This window comes from Halyomorpha halys, unplaced genomic scaffold (assembly GCF_000696795.3).
Source record: "Halyomorpha halys isolate HHAL.00 unplaced genomic scaffold, Hhal_1.1 Scaffold51.1, whole genome shotgun sequence".
NCBI classification, from domain to species: domain Eukaryota; kingdom Metazoa; phylum Arthropoda; class Insecta; order Hemiptera; family Pentatomidae; genus Halyomorpha; species Halyomorpha halys.
In genome coordinates this window covers 2,518,211-2,532,978 of record NW_027108122.1, presented here as the reverse complement: position 1 = coordinate 2,532,978, position 14,768 = coordinate 2,518,211, and the positions used below count along the sequence as shown (strand labels likewise).

Below are 14,768 nucleotides of genomic sequence, written 5' to 3'. Positions count from 1 at the left end.
GTATGATATGAGCCTATGTAATATGATATACATTATTAAATATATATGTATATGTATACATGCAAAGATAATGATTAAATATGGTGAATAAAACTATGCCAAAGCATGAATACAACTTTAACAATCGAATAAGTAACATCCATCAGCTTTAATAAAAGTTAACTTTTCTTGACATTTAAGAACACATTGTAAAATCACATGTAACAAGGCTACATAGATTTGTAAACGAAGAAAGACATTGAAACTACTATATTGAAGAGATTCTGTGAACATATGTATATACATTCACACACGAATATGCAAAGATAATGATTAAATATAGCGAATAAAACTATGAGAGTACTCGTCAGCTTTAATAAAAGTTAACTTTTCATAAAATTTAAGAACACATTGTAAAATCACATTTACGAAGGTTACATAGATCTGTAAATGAAGAAAGACATAAAAACTACAATATTAAAGAGATTCTGTGTTGTCATTTTGAAGGTAACGCTTGTTGCTGAATTGGCCCAAATCAGACCAGCATAATTTACATTAGGCAAATGGTATTCTGTAAAAAATAAATTTAAAAATGAGCCTAAGAAAAGTATTGTTTTAAATAGTTTTGAAATTTCATGGCTCAGCAATATCATTTTCAGAAATTTAAAAAAAAAAAATAGAAGATGAATATTTATTATATATATATTGACGATTACAACTGTACCCTACAATATTCTCTTAAAATAAAGTGTAAGTTTAGAAAACTAAAAATGAAGAAACATATAGTTTTCAGTAAAAGACTCATGGTTCAAAAGTAATAATTAGTCATATTAGCGAGATGGAATAGGTTTTCTAAGTGAAACCTGAACCAGGTTTGCAAACACAAACATTACCAATAAATCAGTGATAAAGTTGTGTTTGAAAAGTGAAAAGCATCATTCATTATCTTGGATAAAATATGTAAATATATTACTTATTACTATTACAAGGGTAATGTCAATTATATATATAAAAAAAAAAACTGACCCAGTATTAATTAAGAATTTTAAAATGTCTCTATAATAAAGATCTTACAAACATTTATAAAGAAAGTACTTTTAAATTTATTTATTGCTTTTTACAACTGTATTTACATAAAAATACATTAAGTAAATTTGATGTAAGATCAAAATGGAGTCGTGTAAAGAAACTACCCATTGGTAGCACTCTAATCATAAAGTAAGTAAAATTTGTTTGGTACATTTACTATTGTAAATCATTATTTTCATAAACTAATAACGTGAGATAAAAAATCTTAAGTATTTTCTAACAATTTTTTTTTTAATTATGTTTTACTTACCTGCAGAAATACATATGAACTTTAATTACCTTTAAAACTAATCAGCTTTTCTAATAATAATACTGAACATGAATTTCCTCCCATATTTAAATATGATAAATATTAAATACCTTAGTAATTATTTAAATTTAATGAACATTTACAATTATATTATAAACTGAAAAATTTTAATTTCAAAACTATGTTATAAAAAAAACATGCAACCAATCAAGAAAAAAAGAACAAACACTTACCTGGTGATGAAAATTAAAATAGGCATGATAAGGAGAGCGGCAGTACTATGAGATAACTGAGCTGCATCTCCATATCTTGCTTGACCACAAGCAGGAGGGCACACAGGTATTATTGATTCTGTAACAATCAACACTAACTTCTACACAAGCAGACAAGCAGCCAGGATTAAACAAAAATAAAGCAAAACAGCAATAAAATAACAAATCTTAAAAAATCATCATGGAACTAACGTTTCATTAACAGTCAAGCTTATTAAATAGAAATGTAAACTAAACTGATTATAATGCAGGCAGAACTGTTAAAACAAATGAAAACCAAGCTTTTTCCTTTCTTTGTTTTTATTTTTCCTCACCAAAAAGGTGATATTTGGAAAAAATAGCAAACTAAATTTTAAAAAAACTTGGGTAATTAGATGTTTAAAATGTTACAAGAGACATTCTTAGATGTTTTAAAACATATCTTACATAGTGCTATAATTATGCGACTTATTTATTACAAGTCACTAATATAATTGAATTATGTTAAGCTGAGACTGAAAAGCTAACCAGTTCAGTTTATGAAACTACGTTTAGTTTATATCACTAAACTATCATCGTATGATTTAATGTCCATTCCTAAACTAATCAAACAGTATATTTAATTCAATTTCATGAAAAATTGAGTTTAATTTCCAATGAGTCCATAAAGCAAAGCTTAATTAGAGAATTCAATCCTAAAACGATTCTGTTCATTAGGCTTATCCAATTTCGCAAAAGCCATTAGAAAATTGTTTGTGGTTCTTGGTGATTTATGCTTTCAGGATGTATTGGATTAAAGAAGTACTTTAGATGAACTTAATTCGAAATTTGATTTACCATCAGGAAAAATGACCACATCCCATTGAAAATTCCAGAGTTAGATGTGCTGGAAAAGATTAGAAAATTAACAATACTATCAAATGACTACAAATAACTAAGGTTATATTAAAAACAATTTTCTCCTTTTTTTTTTTTTTTTTTTTTTATCTTATTGCAATTCAAGAGTGGTTTTGTGCAATACCTAGTGATAATTGATACCATATCTAGTGAAAGGAACCTAGTAATCTCTATCAAACACACAAGTTGTTTCCACATTAATGTAATAAATCAAGAATTTTAATTTTTAATCCTTTCTCTACAGTAGTTCTGACCACATTATTCTAGATAAATGGGATTCCGCTATATCTGAGATTAAACTAAATGACTACACTAAAGTTTTATACATCTTCCTGATAACTAAAACAATCATCACCTGTAATATACATTTGAAATAAAATATAAACTTCTGTATTTTATTTAAAACAAACACTGAAAATAAAGTAAATTATAATATAAATATATCTACGTTTGGACAGTTACAAATTACAATCTATAGGTTTATATTTTAATCAGGCATGTAACATTTTTATAATTTCAATTTCTATATGATATCATTACTAATCTATTCTAGTAAAACATCAATGCACGATGACAGTTGCTTAGGGCAGTCCATTCTGACAAGGCAGTTTATGACAATTGCTGCATGCAGAACAAATCAGCAAAACTGAATGTCATCCATGTTAATCTCAAACAACTAAATGAATAATGTGGATTCTTAAAGTAAATAAAAACACATATTTGAAAGAATAACAGCTCTAGTTATAATTAAAATGGCTATTATTTTCATTATTTAAATTACGATATTTATCAAGTATCAGGACAATCTATTATAGAATCACATACTGTTTATTATCAGTTGAAGGTAAATTTTTTTAGAGAGGTACTGAAAATGTTTACATAATGTGAAATAATGTAAGTTAATTATTCACATGGCTTTTATTTGCATCAAAGTTTTGTGATACTAAGAAAAAATAATAATAAAAGCAACCAGGAACTCAAGTTAAATATTCTAAGGAGTTACCTGAAATTGAAACAAATGTTTGCGACATATCTTACAGGTAGCAAAGTCTATGTGAAGTAAAATAAGTTTTTATTTAATGAAATATATCAAAAGAATGAGAATATAAAATAATCATAACCATATTCAAGAAAGATGACAAAGGCATAAGTACTTATCACAAGTTGTTAACAACTATGTAATCCTTAAAAAGAGGCAAAGTTTGACAGAAAACAAAAAAAAGGAAAACGAAAAAAGGAAACTGTTTTTTAGATTAATATGACAAATCCAATACCAAATGTTCTTCCTGAGGACTAATACTGATAAAGCTTCGAAAAGAGACCAAAATGTGTTTTTGGCCTTTTAAGACCTTAAAGTCTTCTTTTCATATTTTTTATGATCAAGATAAATAAAATAAGTAAAAGGAGGAAATCCCAAACTTTAACTGGCAGATGGAACAAGCATCTTGTCGCTCTCGTTAAACAGAAAGAGTCCCCTGTACAACCAAAAGTACTTTTTTGTATTTAGACATAAATAGGAAGGGAGCGGAGTAGCTCAGCAGTAAGGTGCTGTGGCCAAGTGAAACCGTGACTCAGGAACCCTCTGGAGTCTACCCAGCCTCTATAAAGAGGGTACCCTTAGGGAAAAATTTGGCAGTTGAGTACGATCTTGAACGAACCACCTCCTTAAACCGTTGTAATAAAACCTGTACATTAGCATATCTTAGTGCAAACCTTACCATTGGCAGAAAAGTGGGTCTGAATTAAACTTATTCACTTCGATAGTTCCAATACCACACATAAGTCAAAACTGCACCAGTTATATTATAATCTATACTGTAGAGGTTAATAGGATTTCAATGTATCTCATTAATACCAGACCATTGCTAATTCAGGATGTCTCCATAGCATCAAACTCATTGAGTACTCTAAATGCAGACAACATGTACTCCAGCATACCTGGAATTCAAATAATTCTAGAAATCACTAAAATGATAACTAATATGGGAAATTGATACACAGTGTAGGGGGTACCTGGAGGACATAACACAGTGTAGAGGTACCTGAAGTACATTATAGAGGAGTACAGAACACAATGTAGGGGTACCTGGAGTACAGAACATTAAAAGGCAGCAGAAACAGTTAGGCTGCTAAAGAGATTCAAACTTTTCTTGAATGTGGTAGGATTCTCTTTACAACACCAAAGCTTTCATATCCATTGAAAAAAATATATAAATAATCAAGCAATAGGAAGAAATGTAGGACAATAGTTACCAAAGCAAGCTTAAAGGGATAAAGAGGGAGGTAGAGACTGATCTGACCTCAAGCTACAACAACCGCATAGAAAAAGAATAACATCTATTCACTTGATATCAAACAATTTTGTAAAAAACAGCAAAACAATAGCCCATATTTTTTAAGAATGCCTATTTTACCACAAAGAATTGAACCAAAAAGGAATATCCAGCAGTATCTCAATAGCCTTAGTGAATATTTGTAAAATAGGACATAGTGACGTTCTTTTCAAACTCCGTAACTACAAACAGATCAGATGAGGCCATGGAATGCCATAACAGGTTACAATCCCTAACATTAAAATTTTTGTTATTAATATTTTTTTTAAAAGATGTTAATTATTTTTATTTACCTTTTTCTCACAAACCCGAATTAAAAGTAATCTAATAAATATAGCAGGCACTGATGACAATAGTTTGTGCCATAAAATAAAACAACAAATCAACAATTAGTATCATAATTATTCACCAAACAATACACAAAGGTCAGTAATAGTGACATACCAAACAGCTCTACGTAAGCCAATGCAGTACCAAGTTTATTGCTGGCTTTACAAGCATATCGTCCATATTGCCTCTTTTCAATGGTTATGACTCTCAGGGTCGTATCAGTGAACTCATCAGCTGTCGCAAAATGTGAAATGCTTAAAACAAAAAAAAATAATAATAAATAATGATAATAGTAATAAAAGAGGCAAGAGTGATTATTGTTTGAATTTAAAAGAAATATTCTCTTTCGGTCGGAAACTAAAAATAATTAGATTATAAATAATTGACCGTATTAATTCAAATTATAAAGAAGATGGTCAGGGGTGCAGTCATAAGAAAACAAAAATAGTTTTATAAATAGTTGTTAACTATTTTTATTTTCGTGTGTCCGCAGCACTCCTTATCATCTTCATAATTTAAAAATAATTAGGATGAATTAAATATACTTTATTTAATAATATATCCCAATGTTTTTGATTTTTTTTAAGCACTAATTACTGTTCACTAATGGTTTACTTTACAACTTGTTACAAGGTTTCAACTGCAATAACTATAATTGTGAGAAACAGAGTTTTAAGTCACAATTTCTAGTTAAAAGTTGTCTCTAGATAGAATTATCACAACAATACTTCCTTAATTTTTACAACGATAGGACTGATAATGATTAGGAAACTGAACAGCTTTGTTGTGGTTGAATCGAAAGAAAAAACACGATTTTGGCAACTAGTTAGATAGAACTTAGTCAAACTATTTGAAATAACATTTCAATTTTTCTAATTACAATAAAAGGTGGTTATAAAAATTACACAAAATGTGTTCAATTATTTAATTGATTCAACAAACCTTTCGACCCAGTAGGAAACAAAAGCTAAATAAAACAATGATGAGATAGATACTAAAGAGATAGGATGGCAGCAAGGTAAAATAAAAATAGAAAGAAATATAAAATAAATTAAGGATTAGAACCGAATATTGAAAATAAAATTACATAGATAAACAAATATTGAAAACTAAATAGAATTAAAACAACGAAGTGAGTTATAGATCATTAAATATAAAAATTGAAGTTTCTATCTTGAAATTATTAAAGTTCATCAAAAGATATAAACTAGATAAGTTGACATTCTAAACTGGTACCTGTAATGCTGATTGTTGGAAAGTTGGACATCATCTTTAACCCAAATGATTCCGGGAGGAGGATAAGCCTCGACATGACACTCTAAATCCATGTCGTATTGTAAAGCTTGCCCTAACCTTGGTCTAGGGACAGTAATTACAGGAGCAAATTCCACTTCAACAGCAATATTTCTTCTAGTTCCTTTACCAACTCCATTTTCAGCAACACAATAGTAAGTACCTCGATCTTCCTTACGAATTGAGTTTATCTTGAGAACGTTCCCTCTATTAAAAGCAATTTTAAAAGGATATATATATAAACACATATATTTAAACTAATGTTTCTAAAAGCACCTAATTAGACCAACCTGTATACAGAACCTCCAGTTGGTAAAATAGCACTGTTTTCTCTTCTCCAAGATACCTTGGGAACAGGATAACCTCCAGCATAGCATTCAAGAGTTACTTCCTGACCTTCACTAACAATACGTGACCTCGTTGAATTATCAGAAATCACAGGTGGCCGTCGTACATATAATTCAACTTCAGCCATGATTTTATTATTTATAGCAATAATAACTTGACACTGGTATTTTCCAGCATCGGTTTCCTGAATGTCTTTTATCTGAAAACATGATCTCAATAAAAATATTGTCTTTGATTAATCAACAAGGTATTAATTCTAATAACAGATATTAAACCTTTTTTCCCTAACAATATAAACAGTAAAAATTCAGTTACAAGTTAACAACTATCACTTTGACATGGTGATGGGCATGGATATTACCCTATACAAAATGAGAAATAGTCGAACTGTTGTTGGTTATAACTGGACACTATAAAGAGATTCATATTCATGCAGGTTTATACGCAATCTCGACTGAAAATGACCTGGTAAAAATTTGTGTATACCTTTTGAGCTCAAATATCGTTTGGAAGCCGAAAGTTATTTTAACATTAACCTGTTAAAGTAGTACTAATAAGAGCGTAGGGTTATAATTCACAATAAAAGATAATGTATAAGTACACACCCACTTGCCTGGTGGAGTAACACTTTTGTACATTTACCAAAATTTAAATGGCTTTGTTAGAGTAAATTTCAAGAAACACCTACTGGATAAAAATTCTTTTAAGTTGAGTCATGTTATAACTATAGAAAATAAGGATTTCAAAATTATTAATTTAAGTAAAATGTATAAATGTTTTAAAGCAAAACTAGATAAAGTAAAAAAATAAAAAATGAAGCATTTGATAACAAAATTCTTTACCAGTTATGAAAACTATTTTCAATAGAATTTATTCAACATATTTGAACAATGAGAAGTTAAGTGATGACTCAACATACAGGATTCTTAATCAGGATACCATTACAGATAATGATTTAAGAATTATTATAACATTAGTTACTCATAGGGAAGTTTTTTGAACAATCAAGAGGAAAACATATATTCCATGTACCACTTCCTTTATTAAATCATATTAATAGGTGGCATTAAAACATTATCAGTGATTTTTAAAATATATATAAATTATTATTAATCATTATTTTAGAATTCATAATTTCATACACATTGTATGTTACACAGCAATGCATTTTTGATTTATTTAATACCAAAAAATGGTAAATAAAAATAAGACATAATACACAACTAAAGAATAATTGATTAATATAATCATGAATTAATTTATTAAGCAATTTTACCACAGATTAAAATAAAAATGTTTAGGTCAAGGTTAAGTTGTAACATCAACCATAAACCATTAGGCATTTGCCACGGAATGGACACACGTCAAATTCATGTTATAAAATGTTAAAGCATTATAAATATGTATATTACAAGATAAAGTTTTCCCAAATAAATAAACTAATCAGTAGATAGTGGTTAATAAACAATGTTATGAAATATTCACAATCAATAGACGTAATAAATTTCATATACATTGTATTTCTGGAATTTATTCTATATATGGAAAATATTCAAAACTACACTAAAATATAATTTTCAATACCTTACAAAATGCTATAATAAAAGCACTATTACATAAATATTTAAAATAAAAAACTCAAATACTATATTCAATTAGTTTTACTGTAGTTCCATGTTTAAAACTAAAGTCAGCAGAGATATACTTCAAAAACATATAATATTTATAAAAATGTTTCATTCTTATCCATCCTTTAATATAATTGGTACATTCCTTTATATGATGATAAACATTCCTACCTGTAAAGTATAAGTTGAACTAGCTTGGTCATATCTGAGAGCGAATCTACTGTCTCGCACAATCAAAGAGCTAGTAGTAGAAATAGGTAAACTTTCTCCCATAGCATTTACTTTTATCCAAAGAACAGGATATTCTTGAGCATATTGAACACTACATTCCAGCTCTACAACACCTCCTATGTCCTTAATTTGTTCAGGTGATATAAAAGATATTGTTGGAGTTCTTTGGGAGTGTGCTAAATCAAAAAATTAAATTATTACAACACATCAAAAAATGATTCCAGAAAACTAATAAATAGAATCCACAAATGTAAAGAGAATTTTCAGATTAGAATAAATGATTTAAAAAGTATTTACCTAGATATATGAAAGATAAAAACGATAAAATGAATAAATTAGCAGCCATTTTAAATTAAAAATGAAATAAAATAATAAAATCAACGTATTAGAAAACTATACTTTAGAGGCAAACATAAACACTCAAATAACCTAACATCACTAAACATTAACAACACAGAGGGCGTTGTCCAAAAATGCAAGGTAGTTGGGTACTTTTTTCAAAATACTGCCTTTGTGATTGTGAAGGACTCTAATTACTTCATGAGCCTTTATTTATTTATGTAACTTTTTTTTGTTTTAAGCGTGAAATATAAGAAAACGTTAGTTTTCTACTATTTGTAGAAACATCTCAGGTTTTCGATTCACAACGGGCACTTATTATTTAAATCGACCGAATATATAATAAATTAAAGCCTTATACAAAATACGTTATAATGTTCTTAATTATTTTTATTTAATGAATAATGCAAATTTGTCATTAAAAGGAAAATATATAAACTTTGGTTTCATTTTAACCACACACGTAAAGAAATCACATTTAGATAACTTGAAGTATTTTTACAATTTTTAGAAGCTTCAAAATCGTTTGACACATTTTTTTTTCATATTAATTTTAAATGGCAACACTGGCAGTTATCTCAATTTTACTCTGGAGTTAGTTACTATGTCTGGTTCTGTCAGTTGCAGCCTCTTGGCTGGTTTTTAGATTTTTGTACGTATATTATGCGTTTTTTTGAAAAGTGATTGCAATTATGGCAGATAGCGTAAAAGTTACATCTCGCTCAAATGACAACTTTATTAAATCGACGCCTTCTGGACCCAGAGTTGTAAATATTTACAAAACCGAAACGGGTTTTGGATTTAATGTAAGGGGACAAGTAAGCGAAGGAGGACAATTAAGAAGTATTAATGGAGAACTTTATGCACCTCTTCAACATGTAAGTGCTGTTTTAGAAGGTGGTGCTGCAGAAAAGGCAGGAATTAGAAAAGGAGATAGAATTTTAGAAGTGTAAGAGATATTGATTTGGTATCTTTAACATATTGTTTAATTTGTCTTGACAACTTGCTTATTGTGTTTTTACTGTTAATAGGAATAGTGTAAATGTGGAAGGTGCCACACACAAGCAGGTGGTTGATTTAATAAAGTCAGGTGGTGATATTTTGTCTTTGACAGTCATATCGGTTACCCCTCAGGTTTGTATCCTAACTATAATTTAATTGAGAGTCTAATAAGAATGGAGAATATCATGTTCTGCAATACATTATATTTTTACTTTAGCCTGATGTCTTACTATTTTACTTCCTTTATCATTCAGTTAAAGGGTTTTTTTTTTACAGTTAGAGATATAATAGATCAATCACTTAGGCATTTATTCACATAGGTGATTTCTTTTACTTGTTATTGAAATACAGAAGATACCTTGATTTGATCATTTTTTAAGAATCTATTTGATTTTAATTATATGCCTACAATGTTATCAATGTTAGTTAATGTACCTTGTTGCTCCTAGGTTATCATAATGGAGTAACGAGTTTTCATTGCCCACCATCGATATTTGATTTCTGTGCTTGTGATGCTCTTAATGTTTACATGATGCTTATACTATATTTTCTTATCTTAATTTTTGTGTAATAATCTATATTATCACATCTGTGTTTAATCTGGAATCATTGAATATACTAATGGCCCTGTTGGAAATATTATATTTTGGTTTAATAGTTTCTTAACATTAAGTGCTTAGTTGTACATAATCATAAGAACATAACTGGACATATATATTTCTCAAGACAATATTTTTAAATACTTCATTAATATTGTGTGTGTGTGTGTGTGTGTGTGTGTGTATATATATATATATATATATATATATGATAAAAGGTGGTTTATATTTTTAAGTGATAAGAATAATTCTATATTCTATTGGATTATAAATGTAAATTGGTCTTCAAATTGATTATAATAGGCCTATACAAGTTTTATTTAAATATTTCCCTATGAAGTTCACTATCGATGTTGGATGAATGCTTGATGACCTTACTTCTTATTGTTTTACAGCTTAATCATATGTCTGAAGTATGCTGTAGTAAATTGATAGTTAAAGTTAGACTTATGACTGATTCGATTGTATAGTATAGTCCTGTTGAATTTTTTGTTTTTTACAGATTAGCAATAGTATTTATATTTGTAATCTTAGGTATTACAAATGTTCATTTACTTTAACTCTTAGATTATGTTTTTTTTTCTTTTATAATATTTTTTATTGAGTTATTTTAATGTTTATACATTAAATTTTTACATTATGAGGTATTATTCTTTAAAAGTTTTTTGTACAGTTAATCCTTTACTTAAATTTTTAAAAAATCAAGGATCATATATATGTGAAAAATAATTCTTGTTTTAAGTTTTTTCCCCCCTAATTTCTTTCTTATATTCATCTGTTTATTTCTCTTGGTTAAATGGCATCATCCAAAATTATCATAAGGGCTTAAATCACTTTTAAAGCATTTGGAGATTATGTCATATTATAGCACCAAATCAGAGCTACCGGTTGGTGATAAGGTCTTTATGCTTCAACTAAACTTACTACTATATTGTTTTATAAAAATAGAAATTACAAAAACATCAATAATTAGATTTTACGTAATGTTTTGAACTTTGTTTTTGCTCTTCTGAAAAATTCATATTTTCCATTTAAGCCCTTACGCATCAAAGATTTGTTATCAATAATAATCAATTTTACTCTTGAATTTTCTTGTTTGGAAACTACAATGTATTTTATGTATGGTTTGTTTCTTTAAAATCAAAAAAGTTTGAATTGCATGCTGGCCATTAATATCTCTAAGCTGCATAATAGTTCTGTTGATACCTCAATAACTTTCATCTTTGTCTTTTACAAAAATATTTCCTTATTTTTACTTTGTTTCTTTAAGTTTGATTTTTACTTCCATAAAAAAATGATTTTGAAGTGTAATCTTTTATATGTTTGAAAATTCATTAGATATGTGTTTGATCCTTGATAGGGAATTATAAATATCTTCTTATCAGGCTATACGATGGAACAAGCAGGTCTATTTTAATAAATGCAAATTGTTGATTTTGTCCATATCACATTTATTATCATAATTGTTTTTGGATAGTAACTGACAAACAAAAGATTCAGATATTTAATGTTTCTGAGGTAGAAGAATATCTGAAAAGTTTTTACTACTTGTAGAAAATAATATTATTTATTTTATTAAGGATAATTGTTGGTACATTGAGAAATATATCACACTGTTAACTCCTGATGTTTACTCCTCTCATGACCTGATATTTCTTTATTCTAACTCTACTATTCCCTATTATTTTTTTATTTTTACTCTGGCATGAATCTATCAAGTTCTATAGTGTACCGTCCTTTACCTCTGTTAGAATAGGCCTTTGCTTATTTGGACATTATATGTGGATCCATCATTACGCCAAGCTTGGAGTCTATAACAGTCTCGATCTTAAAGGAAGAACTGTATTTCGGCTCCTGCATCACATTGACATGGTATAAGCTGTCTCAACCTCTTTTTTGTAGAAACTGCAAATCGGTGAATCTTATATTAAAGAGGTATTTGTTTAGCTGACAGTATCCTGTTTAGAGTCCTATCGTTCACCTCAAGATCATCCTGTACATATGCAGAAGCAACACACCTCTTTTCGTACATCTTCTTGGGACATCTTAAAAAATGTTTAGTTTGTTCCTAATTCCTGGTGTTTTAAGAGTATAGCTCAGTCCTGTTATCTGTAATTATCTCTATACGTCTCTTGAGCTTAGTCAAGGCCAGCATTACTTATTAGTCAGGTGTAAAGGATATTTTTTCAGATCCTCTTCCTCCTGTCTCACTTTTCATTTCCTCTTATGCTTGAATGACCAGGCACACTTTCAATGCGTTCTCTGTTGGCTAAGGAGAGAGTTCATATTTATTTTAATGTCTTATTATTATTTTCAAATTTATTTTAATCTCATTATTATTTTCAAATTTATTTTAACTTATTATTTTCAAATTTATTTTAATCTCTTATTATTATTTTCAAATTTATTTTAATCTTTTATTAAAATCTCACCAATTTTGATTGGGTTACATAATTACTAAGCACATGGATGGGCATTTGTCTGTAAAAATTTTGATTAGTTAAGCCTTCTATTCCTCTTTTCTAAAGGATTGAGCCCAATCCTACTGAACAATCTTCCATGTTCTTGATAGGTTAAGGATTTGGATTTTGTTCCCAACTTTGCAAACCTATATGCAATGATAAGGGCTTATAATTCTATCTCTATGTGCAGCAGTGTTAGGTTCATTAGTACCTCCATCTATTAATTAAGTTTATTGGTACCTGTAGCTTAGCTGCAGTAGAAGTCATGGATATCACACCAGTTATCATAAGGCAAGCCAGCCTTTGACTGCCCAAACAAGGCTTGGGATTTACTGATCACAGCCTTAACCCATCACACTAGGATGGGTTAGGCTAGCAGCATATAGGACAGTAGTTCTTATTACTGCTGTATGTAGCCTATGAACCAATTTTGCTTTTAAGCCACAGGATAGCACTTACAAGCCCTGAGACCTTGTAACACTGTACTTATTCTTCAAATGTGGCATTGCCATTTCAATTTGTGGTCTAGAGCAACCCCTAGATGCCTAACTTTACTACCAAGGTCAAACAGAATACCATTCAGATTTAACCTGTTAAAAATATTCTTTTTATTGGTCAAGATAGATTGACCTTCTGAAGGTTGATGCCGAGGCCATATTCTTGACTCCATTTATTTAGAAAAAATTGAAGCAGTCCCAAGGTTGTTTATGGAAATTTGTTTCATATGAATACAGCATATTCAATTTTATTAACCAAATACCATAGGTGAGAAATAGCGCATGTTGTGGACTACTGCCTCCTGGTTTTATCCATATTTTGGTGTGCCCCAACTCTGTTCTTAGCAGTCATCCTTCCAGCATTACATTGATCCATTTGGAAGCTAGATAACCCATGCCTTTCTTTGCCTTCTAAGACTCACCTTAGTTAAAGGGGAGTGCAATCAAAGAAAGCTTTGCTATCAACGATGCCTGCCATGATCTCTTTAAAGGGTAAACTTTTCTCTATCCTGTAAACTATCTAATGAAGAACAATTTCCCTGGATTCAGCTGCTTGATAAGCAAATTTGGTGCAATGTATTGGCCTTTCTACTTGTGCAATATCCCAAATATGCCTGTCAATGACTTTTTTTAATACGTACATCAAGATTGACATCAGACATATAGATTTGTAAGCCTTGAGAATGTCATGAGAATTTTTTCCCTGGTTTACAAGCTTACTAATCTTTCTTTTTGACATTCCCTGAGATAGTTTCAAAAAATGGACATGCCTTATCCAGAGTTCTTGAAGACGAATACTCCCCATCTGAAATAGTAAATTTATGATCATTGAGGTTCATTCTTGTTTCCATGGGGGTTATTAAAAGCACTGCTGATACTACCTCATCTCCTAGTAGTGGGCATTAAACACAATGAAGTGTGTGCCCGAAGTGGGTCAATAAAAGGCTTTTTTTGCCACCTTTGGCCATTCAAACTTGGCTCAAGCTCCTCCTACCTGGATTGGTTGTACTAGAAGGCCCATCCAAGCCCATTGAACTGATAGGAATGATGAAACCCACCTATATCAATCTATCTGGGGGCACCACGTGGAAATGAGAGTAAGCCTTGATAGGGTTAGGAAGGGCTGGAAATCCTTAAGCAGTGAGTAGACTTTTATTTTATTACTCTTTTTTTTTTTTTTCCGAATTCTCTAAAAACAGAAATAAAAATGTGAATTAGTAGTGCATTACTGTGCAAGAAA

At 29.5% G+C, this 14,768-nt stretch overlaps 2 protein-coding genes across 2 annotated transcripts in view; one reads left to right on the top strand and one right to left on the bottom strand.

Moving 5' to 3' along the window:
- Window positions 1-492: 492 nt before the first annotated feature.
- Lac (Lachesin) lies at window positions 493-9,111 on the bottom strand. Its single transcript, XM_014436408.3, has 7 exons — window positions 8,927-9,111; window positions 8,570-8,805; window positions 6,713-6,969; window positions 6,366-6,629; window positions 5,244-5,383; window positions 1,552-1,669; window positions 493-550 (listed from the first exon to the last, which is right to left on the bottom strand). Exons 1-7 carry the CDS (start codon window positions 8,973-8,975, stop codon window positions 535-537), a joined length of 1,080 nt encoding a protein of 359 aa, XP_014291894.1. The 5' UTR covers window positions 8,976-9,111; the 3' UTR covers window positions 493-534.
- A 347-nt stretch (window positions 9,112-9,458) lies between these two features.
- Window positions 9,459-14,768, top strand: part of Snx27 (sorting nexin 27) — a gene marked incomplete in the record, with an annotated part of 22,653 nt that continues 17,343 nt past the window's right edge. The window contains 2 exon segments of the mRNA XM_067046529.1: window positions 9,459-9,917; window positions 10,000-10,102. Of these exon segments, the coding sequence (XP_066902630.1) occupies window positions 9,661-9,917; window positions 10,000-10,102 (360 nt within the window).

Coding starts and splice junctions, on each gene's coding strand:
- Lac (XM_014436408.3), bottom strand. CDS start 8,975: ATGGCTGCTAATTTATTCATTTTATCGTTTTTATCTTTCATATATCTA. Junction 8,806..8,926: donor TTTATCTTTCATATATCTAG/GTAAATACTTTT, acceptor TTTTTGATTTAG/CACACTCCCAAAGAACTCCA. Junction 5,384..6,365: donor TCCAACAATCAGCATTACAG/GTACCAGTTTAG, acceptor TTTTGTTTTAAG/CATTTCACATTTTGCGACAG.